The sequence below is a fragment of the Aptenodytes patagonicus genome, chromosome 1, assembly GCF_965638725.1.
Source record: "Aptenodytes patagonicus chromosome 1, bAptPat1.pri.cur, whole genome shotgun sequence".
Taxonomy (NCBI): domain Eukaryota; kingdom Metazoa; phylum Chordata; class Aves; order Sphenisciformes; family Spheniscidae; genus Aptenodytes; species Aptenodytes patagonicus.
Window position 1 is genome coordinate 160,578,281 of NC_134949.1, and position 24,974 is coordinate 160,603,254.

At 40.5% G+C, this 24,974-nt stretch overlaps 1 protein-coding gene across 7 annotated transcripts in view; it reads right to left on the reverse strand.

The window, feature by feature from the left end:
• NAXD (NAD(P)HX dehydratase) overlaps nt 1-24,974 on the reverse strand; it is a 50,286-nt gene that overhangs the window by 3,746 nt on the left and 21,566 nt on the right. For all 7 annotated transcript variants that reach the window (XM_076361078.1, XM_076361046.1, XM_076361035.1 and 4 more), the window contains 4 exons: nt 10,807-10,857; nt 10,621-10,725; nt 10,141-10,261; nt 1,207-1,327 (listed from right to left, as the gene is read on the reverse strand). In XM_076361078.1, coding sequence (XP_076217193.1) covers nt 1,207-1,327; nt 10,141-10,261; nt 10,621-10,725; nt 10,807-10,857 — 398 coding nt within the window. The remainder of the gene's footprint in view (nt 1-1,206; nt 1,328-10,140; nt 10,262-10,620; nt 10,726-10,806; nt 10,858-24,974) is intronic.

The following is a 24,974-nucleotide window of genomic DNA, read 5'->3' on the forward strand; positions in this document are numbered from 1 at the left end:
GGTGTTTGAGAAGGGTCACCTTAACACCACCACAGGAGAAACAATGTATTGCTGATGCCAATTATACTCTCCCACTTTTCCTTCATCTATAAAATAAAGGAGTTTCTGAGCAAGCTGTTTCGAAAAGCCACGGGGGCCCAAGTCAGGAAAGCCTGGAGAACATGTGCTGCGTTTGCTAATCTCTCCAACAATTTAACACGGATCTGTTGTACACCACACAAAAATAAAGTCACCCTTTTAATGAAGTAAAACAAAATTCCTCCTTTAGCGGCAGCTGCAACTTCGGATACACAAACAATCTTGGTTTCGTTTTTCATTCTGGGTATGTTAGATTTCAGAATTTTAAAGTCTGGTTCAACTGGTCCCTCAGTCCTCCTGGGGGACCTAGTGCAGTGCTCTCACAGTAGTGCAAGCACAGACTAGTTAACTCCCATGGACATCGAACTGTGTGCATCTGCACATAGCATCCAAAAGGCTACAAAAGATCTCCACTCCTCAAGCTTCAATAGCTCATTACTTCTTGGGAAGAGGGGCTGCTATTCCCTAACTGCTTGTGTCAGGGTTCCTTTCAGCTTTATTTAAAGCAGCTGCTTTCACAGAAAGACTATGTGACTATATGGACCAATTAGTCGGACAGGAATGGACACATTTAACAAAAGAGCCAACAGCCAGCTGCACGGCTGCTTTACGTACGACCAAACTGGACTGCCGTTTGGCCTTAAAATGGTTACCCTCTTTGAAACTGTATTTTATTTGCAAGTTTCAACTTACCTGCCCCACCAAATTACCTGGGTACAACGCAAGAGGATTCACCAAATTACAAAACCAAAGCTAAATGACACGTTTTTTGGATTATAGAGATGTTACTGCCAGTGACCACCACTTAAGTATTTTTCATGCTTTCTGCCCACATTCAGTTGTTTTGAAAACACATGCCCCATACATGTATGTCCTTGGGAATCGATCCAGGTTCACACTCTTCTTCTGCCTCAAATTTGGGAGCTGTTAGATTACTGAAGAGTTTGTCTTCTTAAAATTTTATTATGTAGCCTGCTCTAGAACACCTTACGTTTTTTAAAAGTACATGGATACCTTAGTCCCAACGACTCCAATTTCATTCGAAAATTTCTATAGCAGGTCTACAACAGCTGCCATAAGAGAACACAGACTCACAAGAATTAAGAAGTTATTAATTAATATTCGTACCCATTTGTTTTTTCTGCTCCAGCAAGAAATGCCCAGTGTGCCAAGACTCCAAGAGAACCGGAAAGGAGGTCCCCCTGTCCACCACATCGCCGGCTGCTTCCTTCGTGACTGCATACAAGTACTATGAACAGACAAACCGAAAACAAAGTCACGTGCGTTTTTTCTTCCATTTGCAATGATATCACTGTAGCTGTGAGGGTTAACCTCCAAGGCACACAGCAATTAACAGGTCAGAGATTAATCACAGGCAGCAGCATATGCTGAAATACACTATTCTTAAAAAAAAAATTATCGCATTAACATTTTAAAAATACTTCTCTAATTACTTTTCAATCCCTCACAAATAACACTGCACAATGTATACACTTTCTCCACTTCACTCAGCCTGCACCGAAGATTCAGTCACTCATGAGTTTAGTGACTCATGTGAACTGATGCTGCCACGATGAGCAATCACCCCAAAATGGACCCACCTCCCTCCACAAAGCCATTGCACAAACGCAGCTCTCCAGAGTCTCTGACCTTCAGAGTTTACAAATGTAAACCAAGGTGTTTTACAGGGAGCAAATGCAAAACAGGACTAAAAACTCAAATCTTCTGCCACGCCCATCAGAAAGATATTTCACTGAAAACAGCCGCCTTCTTAGGCTTTGTAAAAACCATATGCAAAGAGAGATCTCTCTCTCTGCCGATCAACAGTGTCCTCAGCATCCATGTATGTTTCTGTCAGCGGTGTCACTGTGGGTAGGCTCTGTCAGAATATCAGATGTTACCTTTCTATTTTAAATATACAAAGGACCTTGGTCAAACTGATCTCTCTGTGGAGCTGTAACAATGAAGAACATGCAAATGGTTTCACTCCTTTGTTCTCCGCTCTCAACAAGCCCAAGCAGGAAGCCTGAAGGATACGTGAGGCACACAAAAAGAAAACAGCATCAATTCTGCTGCCCTTCTCTAAACTCTCTTGTGGGCACGTATCTACCCTTAGCTTTCCTTCTTGCTTGGCTCTGAAAAAAACCCAGGAGAAATTTCTTTTCCTCTCCGAGGAGAACGGAAGAGCTGGCAGAATCATTGGTGGCCAAGTAGTGATCCTTCACATCTCCAGTCAGCTCCTGTGGAGCTACTCAGGTTCAGGACTATGCACACAATCGTTTGTGCGCTCCTGAGCATGCCAAGTGCACAAGCAAAGTATAAAGCAAGACACTGCTTGGACAACAGCTCTTATCTCAATTTTCTCAGGTCACCTGGGCTGGGTTTCTCCAAGGTGTATGAACAGAACAGCCCAGGCATTTTAGAGGGAGTACTACCCATATTTCTAAAAGGAATTTTTCTCTTACAAAATAATGGGAAAAATCTGCACAAACCTGAAGGACTTGCAGGTAAACTTTCTTAAATAGCAAGATGTAAAAAAACTACTTAACGCAAGCAAACCCTTTCCAGTTCATTTGCATGGTTCATTTCTGCTTTTTGTTACTCGGTGCAGCAAAGAATTGTATTTCACTTCCATTTCCTACCAACTCTTCCAGCAGTAATTGCTGGGCTCGTGAGGGCAGGCAGTTGTGCATTTTTGCTGCCACTGAGAGGGCAAAGATTCATTAGTCACCACGAACACAGCAGACACTGCTGCAGTGTTGCCAGCAGTTAATATTCCCAATCACTCTTCTCCCCTCCCCCCCAAATTAAGATTCTGGATGTGTTTCTCAGTGAGCAGTAGTTAATGTCAAATTTCACAAGTGCAATGCTCTTCTGAGTTAGCTATTTGAAGAAGGTATGCCCTTTTAGGTGACGTAGGTTTTGTTGTTGGGTTTGTTTTTTTTTTTTTTAATACAGTGCTTTGGAGAAATTACCTCTAATTCTGCTACTTTGAAGATGGTATCTCACAGGATTTTCACTTTGAGGGCTTGAACTCCTGGCAGGAGGCAGGATGGAAATCCTCTGTTCAAAAGCTTTGGGGCCTTCTGACTGACAGCTGAGCACAAGCCCCTGCTTATTAGCTGTATGTCACCATCTGCCACTATTCTGTAGCCCCACAACCTTACAGTCAGTTTTGAGCTGTACAGGAAAGCAAGATCTCCTCAAACTAGGCCAATTATAATACCTTGCTACCAAAAAAAGAAGTGGTCTTTTGTTTGTGGTTTTTTAAAAAGTAAGTCTCAAATATGTGCAGACTACCTCACAGGCAACAACAAAAGCAGACCTTTGTACTCTGCACAGAGATGCTGGAAAACAAACCCACGCAATAGCTTCAAAGAAGCAGAACTACAGGAAATTCACTGGAATGAGGGGGGGAAGGTAAAATGCTTCAGCAATTCTTGCGCAGAGGCTCAGTTCCTCAAAGAACATCTCAAAATAAAAGTATGATGAACATTACAACAGGCAATGGGAAAAGGAATGAAAAACTCCTCTGAAGTATAGTCACCGTTAAGAGCTATTAAAGTAAAAGAAGGAATCCCACACCACCATCAAGACAAACTGGCATACTGCCAAATCCACAAAGGACAAAGTCTTCCTGATGCTTTCCCCAGCCTTCTCCTAGAACAAAAAAAATAAAACCGCTGTCTTCCCACTCCCCCAGTCCAACATCCCCCACCAAGTATCTGTGATCCACTGGCCAGGTCAAGCAGTTCTTTAAGGACCAGGGGGGATGACAGCCTTATATGCTGCACTGAGTAGTGACAACCAGTGGCAGCGTTACAAGACCTCGATTAGATGGACATGACTGAATAGTCAGCAATGATGCCAAGAAGGCGGGTAGTTCTATTCCCTGGAGAGATACAGAACGATGTATTTACATGAGGATGAAGTATTTTTCGGTCCATTGCTCAGTGAGGCTATACCATGTTCAACTAGGGATGAACATGTACATCAGAAAGCCTAGAAAACGTGGTTCTTCCAGTCTGGAATAGCTGAGGAGACCTGGACAACAGGGAAACTGCAAAGACTGAAATCACCACAATGTGTCAATGTTGAAAGGCAGCAACCGGGGCCACTTAAGGTCAATTAGTCTGACACCACTCTCAATCAAAGTAATGGAGAGGTTCATCTATAGTTCAACTGACAGACCTTAAGAGATAGAAACACACAACCGATGCTGGTCAAATTGGCTGCTGGGGCAGGGTGTCCTGTTTTGGTTTTTAATAGGTCTGGGCTACCAAATCTGATGTCATTATTTCACAGGGTGATGAATCGAAAAAATAAGTCAGTATAATTAATAGACAGTCTTTTAATGAAAACTGATTTATGTCAAGCAGCTTTTTGAAAAAAAACCCTACTTCCTAGCACTTATCCTTATAGAGCATACACATACTATCATAAGAAAAGGCTAGATGAAATAAAAATGGTATCATTGAAGAAATCGCTGAATGAAGTACGGCAAGGAGATCTGCTGGAGTCACAATCACCACAGCCCTGTTCCACACTTTCAACATAATCTCAGCGATTAAACAGCGCATAAATATTGCCAGAGCTGTACACAGCAAATACAACACGTCCCTCACATACAGTCACCCAGATTTCTTGCTTACCTAAGTCCATCGAAATGGTTTGTACTGAAATATGAGTGCAACAGAAACAAAAACCATGAAGGCTGTCATATTGACAGAAAATTGGAAAGTAGAAATTCAAGTAGGTTCCACACAATTCAGAATTCTGCCCCAGACTTCCTGGGTAACTATGGCCAAGTCATTTAGTAGCTCTATGCTTAATACATTTCAGGCCAGAAAGTAAGTTACCATCACTCCCTTTTCAGCACTCCTTGAAGAGAAGGTAAACATCAGCATTTGCGGAAGCATTCAGACCATGGTGTGACGCTTAACTATACCATTGCCAGCAAGTTTTAAACTGAAGGAACTCCCAGTCCAAACTGTGTTGGCAGATCAAAGCCCAGAAGAATGACCCATTTACGGGTATTGCATGCTTAATTAAAAAACCAGCCTGTTATGCAACTGAAAATAGCTGCCCTGTCTTTGAACAAAAAAAAGAGGGAATTTAGTAGTTTTGCTGAGATCAAGCACTATGAGTTAACTGGGCAGCAGGAGTTTTGATATGGCTGTACGCAGGCAGCCCTACTTAAAACACTAGCTCCTAGACACATTACAGTTAGAAAACCAAAGGCCCACGTAGTATAAAAAGTAATGTACGTCTGCGTGTTCTTGATTTGCAACATTCATAGTAGTGAAAAAAAAACCCAACCCAAAACAGGGACTCATTTTTGATGTTTTTGTTTAGAACACAGAACGTGAAATATGGGATAGCTAAAGGTTAAACACGTAATACTGATGATGATAAAGAAGGCTAAAGAGCCAATGTGAAACATCACACTTACTGAGGCTGCAGACCAAAAGACAGCTTGGAGATTAAAATTTAGTTCTTGAATCTCGGATGTCCCGAACAAGTTCTTTGCATGTGTTTTCCTCTTACAAAGCAGGAGTATTACACTTATCCTAATGTGCTGAAGGATCCACGCAGGAAAAGTATGACCATTCTGACTTCTGATATGATCCAGCTGGATTAGATCAGCTAACATGAGCTACCCCACAGAACAACAAATACTCTCGTTTAATTAAAAAGCTTAAGATTTCCATTTTCTATGCAAAATAACATAGCTGTCAAGGACCATTTTGCTCCATCAACTGCAAGATTCAGGTTTAGACCATTATCAGATCTTGAGTAAAATCTTTTACCAATATACATCTCTGACCTGGCAGATGTTCATGAGTAGTAAGAAATTTATCTTTTTCCTTTTGCAAGTTAGTTCACAAAAGCACATAGCTGGAGATTGTGGACTCCCAGAAACATGTCCCAGAATGCATACAGACAGGAAAACCAGTGTTGATGACTTGGGCTGGAGAAATCACTCAACTGGTGTGGAAAACGTAAGTTGGCTTTTATATAAAGGGTGCTTATACTTTTGTATTCCCTAATCACACTTTTAAAACTTAGATAGGTCCTTGAGTGCGAGACACCAGGCAATTTAAGTTAAAAGAAAATAATCCAAATTTTATATTACGTTTCTTGGATAGGTGCAGGAGCCAGGGGATGGATGTGATGACAGATGAGCAGTGCCAGGGAGGCAGCAGGCTGGGCTGTGCATGCAATGGAGAGCACAGTGGCACAGTGGACAGGAACCACGACCTCCCTGTTCTGCTCACTCTGCAGAAGCAGGAGTGGAGACGAAGGTGCTGCCTCTCAGTTAAAATCTTGGCAAAATTTGCTGGGCAGCTGGACACCATAAGAGCTTTTAGCTAAGTGAGCTAAGGACTAACAAGCACTGAATAGCTTCCTTTCCGGCTGTGTAGGGAATGAATGGCAGAACTCAGAAGTACTGCTTGAGAATTTATGGCATTTTACCCCATATTCAGTACTCAGTAATCCCTCTCACATGCTTCTTTGCTTCTCTTGACCATAGCTTCAACTGGAGAGAAATGTTTGGCTACTGGCTCCAGGTAAAAGTAGTCACAGGCAGCAGCGGGCTGGTTACCCATAAAGTCTGCCTTTTGGAAGGGAGGAGAGAACAAACACAGGTACTGGGGAAAAATACAGAAAAACTCACTATAACATTAAAAAAAAAAAACCAACCCAAAAATCAAAATCCTCTACTTCAAGGACCTAACCAAATTTTAAACATGTTAGGAACTAAGACTGGTATAACCACACTTTATTATTGACCAGTTCTCCAAAGAATAATAAAAAGAAAACCTTAGAGAGCTGTGCCATAGTGAATAAAAGCTGACTTACCTTTTACCCACAGGCTGAGTACTCATTCCTACCCTGGTCAGTGATGGCACTGATATCACCTACCAAGAGCATGGTGAAGCTCATCTTTGTAGAGCAGGGAATCAACAACTGTAGACCAAGCTATAATGTGAAATTGCAAAAGGAAAGAGAAAAAGAGTATATAAAACTTAATTTAAAATCTTGGTGATTATGTTTACAGGGCAGTTGGCAGCTCTTAACTGAAACGGAGACAAATTTTAGAAAAATCTCCTTTATAGTGGAGGTCTGCTACTGATTTCACAGAGGCCACGTACGTGATTCAGTACTGATTTTAAGGCCGTAAGGAACCACCGGCATTATCTAATCTGATCTGTAAAAACAAACCTCAAAGGTGTCCAGACACTTCACAGTTTGGGAATCTATCAAAGTTCTAGGTATGTTATTGTCATAGCTAATTTCTTCGTCTGTTAATAAAATCTGCCTTACTTTTAATCTGAATTTATTAAGCTTCAGCTTCCAATCAGAATTTATTCTGTCTGTCTGCTCAGATTACAGAGCTATCTGCTGACAGTAATCCTTCACCAACACCTGCACCTCCAGCTCACTATCAAATCACCTGATAACCTTTTTCATCTTCAACTAACAGAAGTAAATTGTCTACTGAATTTCCTACAGACGCGTAAGTAAAAGTATTGTGGAAATAACCACTACAATCACTCTCAAGCTATAAAGTATTCACCAAGCCAGTCTTCCCTGCTGCAAATTCGGCATCCTCAAAAAGCCTTCCTTCCACAACAGCCAAGCACAGAACGCTAAAGCTACATCATTAAGGTTGCAATTTCTGCTTTTCCTGGAGGGCATTGAGACTTACTTTTTTTCAGAAAGCATGCACGCAGTATATTCCCAAAGGAGAAAGTTTAAAAGTGATATACGGAAACTACAGTATCAGTGTGCTAAGCACATTTCAAGCAGGAAATGCCTGAAAATAGGTATGGCTTAAGCACTACAAAACGGATGATGACATGAAAAATAAAAGGCAAGAGGAGTACACAGCTCTTTTCATATTTGATTGTGCTCAGAGGACATTGGCGTGAACCAATGATCTGGATTTCCCTCACACTGGAATCACCATGTACGTTTGTCTCAGCTGAAAAAAAAGTGACATCAGATCAAAAGAACAGGCAGATGAAAAAAGCAGAAGTTAAGAACGAAAAACCTGGGAGAGAATTCAACGTCAGTCACACGACAACATGTTCTGTGTTGTGGCACAGAGCAGAGAGTAAATCTCCTTTCTCAATGTAATTTTGCATTTGAGAAGCTTTTAAGAATTGACTGACAGTAACTCCCAGACCCAAAGAACATTCTTGTTAGAAGGAAGCTGAAGTCTATAGTTTCTGCGAAATTCTCAGGAACCTTTTTGCAGGCAACACAAACCGTAAAAAACAGTGTTTGTAACAGACATTATAACCTGTGTTAAACCTGACAACTGCTTTTTTACAGCTCAGCAACGCTGCTTGTAATGCCTGTAATCCAGGAGAGAGAAAGCATCAGTGATAGAACCAAGGTAAGAACAAGAAAGCAGCCTATAGCTGGACATCAAACAATTGCTATAAAGGCACAGAACTGTTTTTATTTCAAATCAAAAAGCCACTTAACTAAGAGAAAAAAAAATCAGAACACAACAGAGACAAAGAACAAGGTGAGGGGAAAAAATAAAATCAACAAAAAGCCCCCAAAGCATACAAGACATACACCAAACTTGTGCCACACCTGAACATTCAAAACTGAAATTGGCAAGAGTTTCAGTTGTTTCCTGGTTTTTTGAATCCTGCATGACAAGCAACAATGGAGACTGAGCGTCCCCTCTCTCTGGCAATGGTGGGGGTACACTTATCTCAAGAATAACAGCTCAAAAGGAGAACAGTGATATACTAGGTAATGTGCTCAATCTAAAGCACTCACCCAGTTTTCCCGACATTCATTAAAAAAAGCAACAATCCTGCATAAAAAGAACATGGTTGACATAAAAACAGAGAAAGAAGATACACTACAGTGCTCTAAAGCCCTCTAGCTGGCATAAACTGGAGCCAGGATATTTTATCCTCTGGCAGAGTTCATTCTCCCTTAAGCCTGACCTGACTGTCCAAGGTTCCAAATCAAGTCTGCTATGGGTGCAAATACGACAGCAGACTTCATGCAGGGCAACTTGGGTACTATATGACCGATCAAAGTCCTTCACCACAGAGGTGTAACCATATTGCTTCCAGATCCCAGCTTGCTTCGCAGTCTGCTATAGTATCTGTACTAATGGGGGTAGGTGGAAGGTGGCTCTGCACAAACCAGTTGTCGTATTACATCTGTTTTTCTGTTATAAAAGACTCCCATGGCTCCCAATAATGAAGAATTGACTGTATATACAAAATGGTTCTGAAGCGGCATAAACATTTATCAGAGATTAGCATTTCAAGTAGTTAGAGGCAGAGCTGCTGCTTGTTATGTATGTGAAATAAGACCACGTAGTCAAAATGCAATGAAGTTACTCATGAATTAATTTTATACTGATCACAGTAAATGATCAGTATAAAAAGCATCAGACAGGCAGCTGATTTTATTAAGTATACTTTAACCATATTAGTAAGTGACTTTTAAAAAGTTGTAATGGCAATCTAGAGTTAATTTGTTGTTTGTTGTTTTTTTTTTTAAATTGTCAGGGCTACTGTACAAGTGATATATGCACATGCTAGTCTACAGCATGGTGGACAGTATCAAGGAATTGAGCAGCTCATGAACCTCAAGACATCTTCATTTTTCAGACACACCAATATATGGTGAAACAACAATATTATTCTGTATTAATTTAGCAATGATATCTGCACTTATACAGACCATCTCAGCTAAGGATTTTAGAACAGTTCACAAAGAATAAAAAATTAATTTTTCAATACCTGTGTAATGTAAAACATATGTTATAGCCATTTAAATAAGAAATAAAATGAGCAACTTTTTTCAGCAAATAAATTCAGTTGAACTCTTAAAATATGAATTTACACAAATCATCTAAAGGCGATCTGCAAAGACAGCCATCCGTCCCCTTCAATCTTCAGGGGAATACAGTCAACCAGTTACTATATATAGTCCAACCACTGGAGTACGACTGAAAGCAAACAAACAAACAAACAAAAAAAAATCACATTGCTAAAAGCAAAAGGCTTCACTTACCTTTCTCTCCATCTGAAATAAGATCTCTTTCTCCCTTTTGAACAACTGTCAAATTCCCCATGGCTTGGCTGAGTCTTAATACACATCCATGATGATCACTACTGTCTACGGGGTCTCTAAGCTACAACACAAGAATTCCATACACAGTATAGATTTTGCTACTAGAACAACATCTCTAACACATGCTACTTCAGCGTATGTATGGGGAGGGGAAAGCATCATCATCAGTCTTTCCAAGTATTTTTATTCTATACCCACTGCAGTGCCAAAAAATGCTTAAGACGAGTCTTTTTTAAAGAGCTCTGTTTAAGAATATGCACTGTCATGGCAATTATCCCATGGAATAAAAACCCAGAAGAATGCTTCTCTTGCATATAAGAAACAGCACATGATGTTTAACCCAGTAATAAACTGTTTATTTTCGAAGACTAAAAGACTGAACTTACACGTACTTAAATATCAAAAAGGAAAACAGCTCACCATGGCTTCATACAGTCTACTAAACTCCATATAGTTTGGAGTAAGAATAGCTCGCTGGTAGCCTTGAATGAGAGAAGGCTGCTGAGAAATGAGCCACAGTCCATCCTGCAAAAAAACAGTGAGAAGAACATTTACTGAATAGATTCTTAACTGTCAAACCATTGACTGAATCTAGAAAATACTTACAGCATCAATAATGATAGGAATTCCTTTGACTTTCGATTTTTCTATAATACCCTGCAAAAAAATGCAGATAACTTTAAGATGCTTGCTAATTTAAATCTCATAAGACTTGAAACAAATTCATACAATAAATCTGATCATGTAAGTTGTTTTTACAAAATAAGATACAAAAAAATCTGTTATATTCTGCAAAGTAATATAAGACATTTTCGTATCAACTGGTAATGTTACAGTTACATTGTTCTCTCCCTGGTTCAAGTATAAGCAGTGTCAACAGGGTTTCCATAGCTGACGCCTTGGTGTTGATATGCAAACGAGCAATCAATCTCACTCACTCTCCCTGCTGTAGGAGGCATGCAATGCCAACAAAAGTCACACATAGTAGACATACATCTCCAATTAAGAAGAAAAGAAAAATCCAAATGAGTATTGCCATGATAGAAATCTACCAATAACTATAACACTAGTTTTAGTTGCTTTTCTGATGATAGCCCCATTGCGGTATTTGAATTTATGTATAAGCAAACATCCCGAGACAAGCAGTACGTAAAACATGTCATTTGACTCATGGTCCTGGAGGTTTTATACTTTCAAAGCAAAACCAAGGCAGCCCAGGCAACAGACCATTTGCAAAAGTGTTTTTCAGCAAGCGGTATCTACCAGCAGACCGTATGCCCTTGTTCTCTCTCCTAACTGAGCAGTGGCAACGACTGCTACTCAAGCTTTTTTAATGAGCAATGGCTGACAGTCAAGTTTTTTTTTTTTAACGTTGGTCATTACCAACTTGTCTCTGAAGCTGGAGAGTTTATCTTTTTCCTGTATAAGATAACAGAGGATGGTATCCATCCAAAAGTCTAATTATTTTGAACGTTATCAAGCTCTTCAGATTAGCTATCATACGGCACTGAGCTCCACAGGTTAGCAAGACATTATGTAAGGAATAAGGAAGCAGTTTTTAATTAATTTTCAGGGTACTGAACATACCTCTATTCTTGTATTGTGGTCAAAAATAAACACCACCCACCTTGCTTCCTGTAAATTATGAATTATGGCATACACACATCCTCGCTAACTCATTCCTATCTGATTCTGATTTTTTCCAATACCAGTAGAAATCTTTCCCTTCTATTTTTAGATGGATGACCAGAATTTAGCAGCGTGCTTCAACCCAACACTACTTTTGTTTTGTTTGGGCATTGTTTGCATGATTTAAGTGTGAGACTGAAACACTACCCACTGCTCCAAGCCTGAGGACTTGTCTCGACACACAGCTGCAGCTACATTAGAAGCCACTGCAGAATAAAAACCTTTCCATGACATACACATGCTTGCACAGGTCTCGGCTTGGGCTGTGTGTCACAGGCTGCCAGGTGCCCACCCTTGTTGGGATTCCAAGGGAACACCACAAGCCTTCTCTTATATTCAGTTACTTAAATAACTTTGAACCAATCGCAAGTTTTACACAACTCACACCATTCAGCTACTACTAAATTATTCAAATTTATGAATAAGTATCTTTAACAGCTGTGCAAGGATGGAATCTTAAAACATACCTAGAATTAGTTGTGGCATACTGAAAACCAGAGCGCCTTACTTTCAAAGCTTTTAAGAAATTTATGAGACAGTCATTTCTTTATTCATTAACGTTAATCTGCACAGATGTGCGCAGCTCAGTTTTCCTTCACAGAAGCTGTACTGCTTTGCCCCTGCTGTGTTAAGTTCATTAACAATTATGTTTAATTTGACTCACTTGGTTATAATAAAATAAGGCTGTGGATCTAGCAACCAGGTTTACATTTTTTTTTCCTGTATAAATGAATGTTATACATCCAACAGTCCAATTATTTTTGAACCATACTATGCTCTTCTGATTAGATATCATATGGCACTGAGCCCCAGAGGTTAGCAAGATATTATGCAAGAGAGCATTCAGATCATCCTCCCCCAATTTTTGAAGACACAAATACCATTCACTGCAACCTCATTTTCTAACTTGTTTTAATTAGAATATTTTTGTACATTAGCAGCTTCACCAAACTCCTTCAGTACACTTAAAATGATTACTGCTCCACTTCCCACTAATATGAATCACCAGTTTATTCTAGTAAGTCAACTTTAGTAAGCCAATCTTTCATGACACTTCATTTTTTAAAACCAAAAAAGGTTTCCCCAACAGATTCCATAAGGAAGTCTGAAGGAAGACACTAGATCTCAGAAGTCCTTATCCTTCCAAACTATTCTCTTAAATTAAGGTCAGGTTGGACGGGGCTCTGAGCAACCTGATCTAGTTGAAGATGTCCCTGCCCACGGCAGCGGGTTGGACTCGATGACCTTTAGAGGTCCCTTCCAACCCAAACTATTCTATGATTCTAAATTCATTATGAGCAATCCACAGAACTAATTTTCCTAAAGTTCTCTTCCCGAAACAGTTAAGGTTTGGCTGCTGCTGTTATTGTTTGGCCCCTTTTCATGTTTCCTCCTAACTGTCATCCTGACTACTGGTTAGAAGTTCTACTTTTGTCTATATATGTATCTAACAACAGGCTAAGTCAAGAATCCTGAAGATCCATTGTCCACCAAAAGAATGTAAGTTTAAGAAAAAAAAAAAAGAATGTGGAAGTTACAAAGCATGAAAGTACATGTACAGGTAAACAGCTTCTGGAAGGCTAGGTCACTGATACACTCCAGAGAAATAAGACATTTCTTCCTAATAACATTTTGAGTTCCTACCTCTCCAGCATGTCTTCCACAATCCTGAGACATTTGACCTCTGCTCTGAAGAGAAATTTCATCTTGCTAAGTAAAACCTACTGACCAAGCAACTTTTATTGCGTGCCGAGTCTCTGAGGTATCAGTTTCTATTCTAACATACTGAGTGATCATTGTTTTTTCTTTCTCTCCTTACAAAACAAATAATCAGGGGATACAAAGTCCTTTGTCTTATTTAGAAAGCTCATTTTTGATTAAAAAAACCCCAATAAACCAAACCCAAACGAAAGAGTACCCTAATTATTTTCCTTTCCTCTTCCTTCCTTAAACCCAGACAGAAACTGCCTGGAGACAGACAAGGAACCTCAGAGAGGAAGTTCTGGGGAGGGAGGGGGTAATCTGGCAACTGTAATAAAGCAGAAACAGAGAGAAGAGAACCCCCATAAGGCAACCACCCGTTTGAAGGACACAACATTCGTTGGAGAACCTCTGTTTCCTATTGCTTGTGGACAGGACCCATCTCATCTGCTGCCATTTAAAGGCTCACCACTGGAGAGCAATTCATCTTAGACATCCGCATTTAGGGTGGGATGAATCACCAACAGATATACCTGCCTCTCCTCAGCTATCGCAGAGGGAGCAAAGACGCTTTACTGCTTTATTTTTAGACACCAAGAATTAGGGGAGATGAAGCCCACTTTTAAACACTCCATTACTGCAGATACTGTATTAAAAAAAAAATATATATATTTGCCTAAGAGGTGTTTACAGCAATAATGGCAACATCCTCTATGCAGAGTATTTTGTTCCTGGAAGCAAAAGTCATTTTTCAGCTGAATCTGTATCTTTATATTTAGCATGGACTTTCCTGGTTTAATACTTGTAGCTTACAGAAGAACCTTCACTGTTAATTGCACAATTAACACAGCTCAGAGTAACTTTACTTTCGCACCAAAACCTATTTAACCATTTCTGATAGGACTCTATGTATGAGCAGGAACCATCTGTTCAGTTTTATCCCATGTAACAATTATTTATATGGGAAAGGATTTAGAAGAGAATATTGCTAATTAAAGAAATTAAGAAACGTTACTAAGACAAGACCTGAAATCCAAACACCAATCACACAAGTAAACAGCAACACATACAAGTATCAATGACAAAACCAAGACATCACCCCTTCCCTTCAAACAACACTTTGAATATTAAGATTTTGGAGATTCTAGCTCCAAGATATCCCAGTGGACCACCTTTCTGTGCACAGAATATATTATACTGTAACAGCGGTGGTTCAGCTTGGTGCAGAACAAGGCAGGTGCACTTCCTTCACTCGATTCCTAAGCACTCGAGGACATCCAGAAATGAAGGACTGGACTCACAGGGCAACCTTGGCACTAGCCACAAGTAGAGAGGACAATGAGGAGGAGGAGAGAGTGACATGCTGCTGTCATCCAACCTCATGACCTACAGTCACACTGGTTAGCTAAGATATTGAAGACTGATATCAAAGCTTCTTCTCCTAATAATTGAAGACCAAAGTTTAAGTTTCTACCCTAATTAAGCCAAAGAGGAAATGACCTGGGATTCACACATCCCATGAAGGTGCTGTATGGGACAACCTCCCACACAGTTATCATTTGTTAGTGGTACCAAGTACTCCACATTTAGGAATGCCCAAAACAGTATTTCAGTGATTGCAATTTTTGGTGGAGGTGGTTGAAGGGAGGAGAGCCAGAGGGGGTGAAATTAACCTGAATCTACTCCCACTCTACTCTTGAAATACAGAGTTTCCTGAAAAAAATCTTTATTCTGTGACTGGGTATCCAGGACTCGTATGCAAGCAACCTACTCAATAAGAACTGAAAAAGAAGTTGTGTCACAGTAGAAACCAGGGCTCTATCTGGGTAAAGGTAACCCTTTACTGTAACTGGGAAAATTTACAAAGTAAGGGCGAAGAATTTATGTGTTTTAATTAATTCTTTTATTCTCATGGAAGCTATTCCTTGAAATGCAATGCATTCATTTTAGTAGAAATCTGTGTTCTCTGTCCCAACTTTCACATGGGAATTTTAAAATAGATTCCTAAAACCAAATTCCAATCTTTTTTTTTTAAAAAAAGAAACAAAACCAAAAACAAACAAACAAAAACAACCCCACAACCCCCCCAACACACTGAAACCAGAACAACACACACATGAAATCAGAATCATTCAGGCTGGAAAAGACCACAGGAGGAAGAAGCTTGAAGGAACGAATGGACAGGCTACTGCTGAAAGAGGGCACAGTAATGCAGAAAAGCACGATACGATTTATCCATTTGATAGCCTGTGGCTGTGCTACAAAACACAAGATCCATCTGCACTGCACTAACATGGACATCCAGGACTCTTGCACACTTCCACAATTATTATGGAAAAAGGGAATGGGCTGAGATGAGCCAGTGCAAGACACTGGCTGCAAAAAACAGCTAGGAGGAGCATGGGGGGGAACATGTGAGGGAGGAATAAATTGCTATGGAGCTTTTAGGTACAATCAAAGGATATCTAATCAGCCATGGAAGTCTTCACAGAGCAGCCACCCTGAGGCACCACGAGCAGATAGCAAGTGGTGCACTCATAGTGAGCACCCACAGCCTCTTGCAAAACACTGCAGTCTGGACTTCTCCACCCAAGTCCACGAGTCAGCAATAACGCACATGTCCTATTTACTCTGCCTGCATACAACAGCATACAAGCTGGTTCTCCACGGCTCCTCGGAAAAGACAATTATGTACAGTTTTGCCCACACCTGACTTAGATGTACTTTTCAGCTTTTTTAATTAGATGTGGATTGGCAGCAGAATGCCTGCCATGACTTTTAATATATTATTAGTTGTATCACTACTTGTGTTTTTCCTGATGAACTGGTTTAGCTACACAATAACTTTGGCATTTGGTGTTTGCAAAGGGAAGAATCAGGAAATTAGAGCCAGTGGTTTTAATAAATGATTGAATTTTAATGAAATAAACAGAAAACCACAATAGCAGCATATATAAAGCAACATCTATCCCACAACAGTAATTAATTTTCACTAAGGATGCATCACATTGTCATCTTTCTACCTTGCAAAGGAAAGATACTGCAGGCAAAGTTTCCTTTACTGACACCTGCAACGAACACTGCATTTTCTAGGTCCCTTCAAGAGTCATGTCTTGGCCTACTCTTGGCAGAGTTCCTTACCCGTGTGCTCAAAAAGAAGTTCAAGCTTCAGCATGCCATAATAATGGACAGCATTGACCACGACGACATCCAAACATTTTAGGAAGCAGCATAACCTTGCCTTCAGCCCACCAAAAGTGCATTCTACTGCAACCTGCAAGTGCCAAGTACGTAATTAAATCTTCTGCTAGATGTTCCAAAGTAAAGTTAAAATAACTTAGGAGAGCTGTTAAGCAGGTGAGGTCCTTTAAACAAGAGTTTGCACCCATACAGCTTGTTAATAACCGGATTTCTAAAAGAGAGTAATATCCTCGCTTGTCCAAACAGGTAACTGCCAGACCTCCTTGGCATCTGGGCAGTATGTGCCTTGCCAGTGAAACACCGTGCCTGCATTCACACATCTAAAACTCCAGCCCGCTGAGGCCTGCAGAGCAAGTCAATGCTACCCTATACTGTACTCCTCCGGCAGGGTAATCAAAGGCCTGCCCGTAGCCCAGGAGAGGTTGAAAGGCCCATTCTCTAAAAGCTCAAATACTACCTTCTGGAATGCTGGTTACATTAGGGTGACTGATAGCGCAGTCTACCTCCACTGCTCCAGTCCGTGCTACTGATTTGACAACACTGTACTGACTGGGGCTCCCGGCTGACTAAGCTGGAGTCGCCACACTCAAGGTGGCAAGAGTGACTAGCTTCTGGCTTGGTAGAGACATGCAAATGTGCATAACCTGGCACTAGTTAGGTCTCATACAACCTTAAATAATCAAAAAGGAGTGGCAGCCCCTTTTACAAAGAACCCTCTACTGAAAGCTAGGATCAGAAACTGCTGTTGAAATATTGCTTGTATATTTGCTATAATTGCTTGTATTTTCCGCATGGATGCTGCTCTCATCCAACAATCCTGAATCCATGGTTTTGTCTGGAACAGAGAGATAAAAGGGAAGAAACAGCCAGAGATTTCCCTGTAAATGCTGCAGCTGGAAGCATTTCTGCATGCCCCCCTCCCCAAGGTGCCCGGGAAGAACAAACAAGTTCAACCCCAACACACTACAAACCAACTCCTACAAATAGGCACTGAAAACCCTAGGAAGCATTTCTGCATTCCTTGCTTCAAGCCTGGATATAAATGCAGAGTTAGCAGGGACTCAGCTGTATAGAGGTCAGGATGCAGCTCTGTGGCGGAGATGCTTGGAAAATAGGCTTGGCAAGCAGAAGTTTGTAATCTTGCACAGCTAGAGGTAGGCAAATATCCCAAGCTCAGGCTGTGCTCAAGGCTACACTCAGGGTTGGTGGGAGGGGGGAAGCTTCCCTAAATAGAATATATTTGATACAGGAGGTTTTGAAAAACGTTAAAAATGGAGTTCCACTGTTTGAGATTCTTCACATTAGAGCCATATTTTCAGTAACTGGTTTTGCTTTTTTATTTACCTGCTGGTGGAAACATGCAGTTAAGTCTGAAACTTGCTTTTATTAGTTCCCGCAAACCGATCCAAGAACTCATCCTCCCTTCAAACCTCAGCAACGTCAATCAAAATCTCACTTTGTGGACAAGATTTATATAAATCACCTTTCACTAGCCTAATTGCCTCAGTTTTAGTTTATATATTCCTGTATGCATAACTATCACTAGCTCATTAATCACTCCACTAAGCTCTCAAACCTCACATAAGAAATTATTAACTACTGCCCACCATTGGTACTACTTGAATGAAGAGTCACGTTACAGAGACAAGTATCTTTTCATTGAAACAAACAGCTTCTTTATCTCATGGTTTATGCTCCATTCAATTTAACTGGGTCTTTTGTCTTTTAACTGTAGTACCACATGCTAGGCCCTGTTTTCTGAAACAGATTTTCAGGTGCACAGCAAAATACTTCATTTAAGCCAGGCAGAGGGTGATAAGGACTCTGAAGAGTACCCCACTACATCATCAAGCTCATTAAGTGCTTTGGGAAATGTTAAAAACTGTTGTTACAACTAACAAAGCTGAAGATGCTGTAGATGGCAGCTAATCAAAACTGTTCTATTCTACATTGAGAGAGGGGGGGGGGGGGGGGGAAGAATTATTCACTTGTAGATTCCCTCTTTGAATTCAAAGTAGATCACTTGCTGTCAAACTTGGAAGAAAACTGCAGCTAACAGTTTCTTAATATCTGCCTCAGTCATATGCTAAATTCTTAAAGTGACATAATTGAAAGTAATGCCTGAACAGAAGGAACACAAGAACACAAAGCAAAAGCCTCTGAAATACTGTCCTAGCTACGCAAAAAAAGAGCACTCCTTTTTAGCTATCCCCCCCAAATTCATGATCAACCAGATACCACTTGAGAAGCTACATTTATACACTTCCATCCCTAAACACAGCCAAATCCAGTTTAAGCAATAATCCTGTTTACTCCAATCCAAAGTAAAAAAAACCTAAATCAGAATAAATAAAGGCACTAATGCACTTTCTCATGCTGTCTCATGCACTGAACATTTGCACTCACAAAGCAAACTGCAAGATTTCCAATTTATGGTTGATTATGTTAATGTTAGATTTGGCTTAAGATATTCATGGTCAGCTGTTGGCATTTTGTCTAAAAATAAAAAAATAAACATAAACTTAAAATGAACTCTGGAATTTATCACTGCCAATTTCTTTTTAGGGTTTCTAGCTGAATGATGCTCAGAAAGAACTGAAAAGGTATCCAATTCCAGCGTTTTGCTTACAAATGCTTTTAAGTATCAAAATCAAGTTAAACAACAATATAAGCCTGCACACAGAAAGCAAATAAACATCCCACTGCACTGTGAATGACTTTCATCAAGATCCATTACATATAATAGAAAATAAATTCTGCTTGCAAGCTGCATAAACCTGTACTTAAGGTCCTGTTAGCATATTTTCAAACACTGTTTTTCTAATCAAGACATTTGCAAGGAAGCCACGGAATACTAACAGTTCTTAGCACAAGCAGCAATAGTTCTTAGCGTAACCAAGAGGATCTCTCTGCCTAGAGCTGGTGTTCCTAAGCTTTATCCGCACCAGTACCACCATCACAGAAAAAGAACTGCATCTTATCCCAGAAACTGCCTCATCTTAGGGGAAGACGTCCACAAATTCTGACTCTCATCGGGCTGTTTGAAAGCAATGAGACTTGGCTAGTAAAAGAGTAGTTTTTCACGGGATACTACTTGTGGTATATGCATCCATCTTTGAGGCTGGGTGAGGGCTGAGAGAAATACAGTTTACACATACATTCTCACAGTGGATCATAGAATCATTAAGGTTGGAAAAGACCTCTAAGATCATCGAGTCCAACTGTCAACGCAACACCACCATGCCCACTAAATCATGTCCCTAAGCGCCTCATCTACACGTCCTTTAAATTCTTCCAGGGATGGTGACTCAGCCACTTCCCTGGGCAGCTTGTTCCAATGCTTAACCACTCTTTCAGTAAAGAAGTTGTGTGATGTGCATACATGCCCTCTGGTTTTTGCCTCTGCAGTATCACAGGCACAAGATCCCATCCATCTCACCTCCTCCTAACTGAAGGCTGAGAACAGAAAGTGGCATGTTCTCGCTGCTACTTCAGTTCCCTATGAACTGCTGAATGCCCACAGCAAGAACCTCCAGAGGACCTTCCAGAGGGCATAAGCAGGGCAGGAAACAAATGCACGAGACACATTGAAGAATCAAGTTTCTGGTAAATAATTCTTCTGCTAACTTGAGTTGACATGAGCAGTGATTCCAAAGAGTTAACACATCCTGTTGTTCATGTTCATATATGGTTGTAGGTACCACAGACAATACTACTTCATCTATCAACTGCAGCATTAGCCTGGGATGCTTCTCAGGTGTCTTATACTTGGTACAAACAGAACCCGGGGGGCTGCTCAGATATCAAGAGAAAAATGCTTCTCAAGGCTCACAGCGGCAGATTTAGCTTTAATGGACCACTATGACAACAAAAGATGGCTCTGTATTCTGTAACCCTTTTGAGCTTGCGAAAACTAGTACAGATAGTGTACTGAAGCACCTGGTCCCGTTCTCACAATTTATTAAGGCTGTGAAGTGTTGCCTAAATCCTGAAGGCATGAGGCTTGAAGGGGGGAAATTAATCCAACTAACCAAAAAGAAACACAGCAAGGTTGATACCTCAGTTGAGGTGGAACTCAGAATCCATCTGAAAGAGAACACTTCAAATGGGCTGTCTCTGAGCACACTCGATGGAGGTGATCCACAACAATGGCCCAAACCTCTTCCACGCTTTGCTAGATGTTAACTACAGCCAAGACATTTCCATGCAACCTTAAGATGATGTCACTAGGGGTGGAAAATGTGATTTCTGAAATTTATATCTCAACAGATAGCAGAGATCTTTAAGGGCAAACGACTGGCCGAGGGTAGTGTTTGCAGGGTGAGGGGGTTGGGGGGAGAGAAAAAGCAACAGCAATGGACAGAAACGGCACCTAGGCAGGGCCTCAGCCAAAAGAAGAACCCAGGCTGGTATACAGGACATTTTCTTGGAGCTAAAACAAAGACTGAGAATTGAGCAAGAGGAACAAGTATGCAGTCTGAGAACCCAGTCGATTTTACCATGTACTCTGCATTACACAGAGCCATTCTTGCTATTAATCATTACCTCTCTTACAGGAGGGAAGCAAGCATGCTCTGCTGAAAACAGCAATCTAACTTTCCTGCTGCAAAACAGAACACAGCAAGACTGGAGTGGCAGAGTCCAGGATTCGGTGCTACCACTTCAGGGAGAGAGGCAAGGAACCCAGTGACAAGCAAAGACGATTCCAATGTCAAAGTCCTACTTCAGTTAAGGATAGGGCTATTCATAAGGATGAATGCTTTTCTCTACCCGATCCTGACAGTAACTACTATTCCACCAACAATTCTGTATCAGTCCATTTGACCACAAAGCCAGTAACGTACTCATTAAAGATTCACCAAACTCAGAAGCAGAAAATTTGACAGGAACATCATATTCGTGCCAGAAGGAATAGGAGAAAGGAGATGACAAGAGGCTGGAAACTGATAAAGGACATAGCTAAGCCTGTAACTGCCTAACTGCTGGGCAGCAGCAGAATGCAGAACATCCTGCAGCATTAGACAGCATCGTCTCTTCTCCCAGAGGGCTATGCAAGGAATAGAATTTTCTTTCCAAAGTCCTCTCAGGAGCTGCACTCATCATCCTGCAGGAGAGGAACTTGGTTCTCTCACAAACCTAAGGAACAGCTCTTGATGGTACAGGTGGGAATTCCTACTTCCAAGCCTCAGGCTACAAGAAAAATCAGATCGGAGTAAGACCAGAAATACAAACATCCCTGAAACAGCTGAATGAAGAACGCTGTGGTGGGGAGATATGATAGAGACATAATATTCTGCTGTATAAAAAAGGAGAACAGCCAATAGCTTTGGAAATATGCTGCCTCTAAGCACTGACAGAGAACAGTTACAGGGACCTTGGCCTTGCTTCTGTGTGGCAGCTGAACTCTTTCTCAACCGAGTCTAAACCACCACCAGCTGCATACCAACTGTGGTGAACTTGGGGAGGTAACGGTACTGTCATCTCTGGCCAGAATCAATCACGGACACTGAAAGGGAAGAATGGATGGCCTGGTGTTGCCTATAAAGAAGCTGGCTGTGGTCTCCAAGCTCCACACCCAATGTGGCAACAGCATTTTGGAAGACTGAAGTAGAATGGGGAGTAGAGACACTTCAACCTGCATACTCCAGAGCTGAGAAGTGAAGCAGAAACGGGTTTTTGTTCCTTCCCCTTGAGGAGAAATAGCCTGGACTGCTTATTTCCTCCAGAGTTGGAGGGTCTAACCAGTCCAAGACTACGATTGCCACATCTGCATGGGATCCAGCTGCACAGCTATTAGGACACAACAAATGCTTTCTTTAAGAGATTTTTCTGAAGCTGCAGCTCCTGCAAACCTGTGACTAGAAAGCTCTGACAGAGCATCAGCCCTCACCCAGGCAACGGAGGAACAGCATGTCAGGGTTTTGGCACAGACCCACACAAGTGGCATAGGAGAGAGGGATATAACTTTTAGAGTGGCTTCTTGTAACAGGACTTGCAAATGGAATTACAACCAAAAACCAGGCAATTACAGGAAGCCAATAAGTATGTATTCAAAGAGTACCACTACGCTCTCAATAAAAATAAAATTAAAAAAAGAAAAAAAATCAAAGGAAACTGATCACAAGGTGTTTCTTTTCCATCAGACTGTTGAAAGGAGCTGAAATGCCACAGTGTACACGCTGCAGGCATTAAGCATGAGGGAGGCAGGCAATATAGTAAAGATGCTGAGGAAGCAAAGTGTTCTCTGGCATGGAGAGAGAAGATGCACCATCCGGTCAACAAGTACTCGGGCTATTCCACAATAAAACACTGTCCATAGGCCGTATACCAGAAATTGCAGGTTACTGCATCAGTATCTTAATTTCTCAATGCTCAGAAGAGAGAAGCAGCCCAAACACAGGACTGTTTGGACAAGCACATTTATTGGCAATGTGCTGGCACAATACTGACAAGAACTGGCATAAGAACAGCATCAGAGAGATGACAGACCACTATGCCTCAGCACTTTAATGGGGCAGAGGAGGAAGAGGGGAAGTTCTCCCATCGTCACTGCCACTCTGATACGAAACCGTGACCAGAAAGCAGACACTAATCTACATCTCAGGCCTGTATTCATACGACAGCATGCTGAGGTTAGCTTAAAGGGAAAACAGAAAATTATATACCAAGCCAGCCTCCTATAAAAGTTTAAAATAGCAACGCTATCATCACTTGCTTTTTTTCTTGAAGGTGAAGAGTGATACAAAGCTTAAAATTCGATGCTGAAGCAAGAGGGAGACTCAGCCTTTCCTCAACACAGAGAAGCACCACTCTTCCTCAGGCAGGCAACTAGGGTTCACTTGTCCCCAATTACATGTTAAAAAACAACACTGGGTAACTAATGAACACTTACATAATTACAGTGAAGACAAAGAACTTGAGCTTTAATGTGACTTGAAATTAATAAGGTCAGATCCACAGCTCATATGAACGTGGCCTGAGATTTCAGCATGAAGGAACTTCCAAACGCCTTGTCTTCATTGGCTGGGTTTGTTTCTTTAACTTTAAGCTAGTTCACACAGGACAGCCAGGCTGAAGTAAAAGTATGCTTGTAATTCACTAAGAAAGCAAAATTATTTTTAGCAATGATGAAAAAAAAACAAAAATACAATCAAGGAATCTTCCAGATACTTCTCTAATACAGATAAGCACATTGACAGATATTTATAAAACCCAGATGTAATTCTGATATAAAAGAAGCTTATGTTAGATATGCTAAATGAATTCTTATTTTCTTTTGTTTAAAGTTGTTCTCCTTTAGAAAAAAAACTTATTTTTTAAAAACAAAGAAAAAAAGAAAAATCATTGCCCAAAATTTTTTCTGTAAAAAGAATTCTGAAAAAATGTTTTCAAAAAAGAATATTCATTCAGAATAGAATTTGATTTCTTGATCAGCTGTAATAAATTTCTTTTTTCTTTCTTTCTGAATCCATGCCCTTTATTAGTTTTGCACCTCTGTATGATAAAACAAACATTTTTTGGAAGCAGAAGGAGAATTAAAGAAGTAAAGAGCTCCAATCTCTAACAAAAGCCTAGCAAAACCATGCTCCATAGCTCTCAAGGTATTCTAAACTACTTGGATAGTGTGGTCTCCAGTCTCTTGCCTCCCGTTTTGCAATTTCACTGTGTAACTGTCAACATTTCTGTAAATTTTATTAATTCCACTTGTTAATACGACTATTAATTCAGTAATACTTCTCAGGAAAAAAAAAATTAAAATTGTACAAAATTAGACTGACATTAGACTGAAAGATATATTTTAAACATACATAGATGTGTTGACAGTAATATAAGACATCATCTGGAAGATGGTGTAAGTACATATTATTTAGAGTACAGAACTATCTGAGCTCCTGTTTTCAGCTCTCCACTAAGGCTTGACAGAAAATAGGATTACCTCTTTATCCAGAGTAGAAATCTGCAACATTTTATAATTAAGAGTATCATTTCTTATTGCAAGGGGACACAGTCCCTGTTCTTTGGTACCTCTCCTGATATGAGTTGTCAAATATGGTTCTGAAAATTAGGAACTCAACTTCCTATTTATGTTCTTACAGTACAGGTGCTTTGCACCTAAGAAAACACAGAGCCCTTTATCTAGAGATGCCAACATCTATTTCTGAATTAGCAACTTTCACAATCAA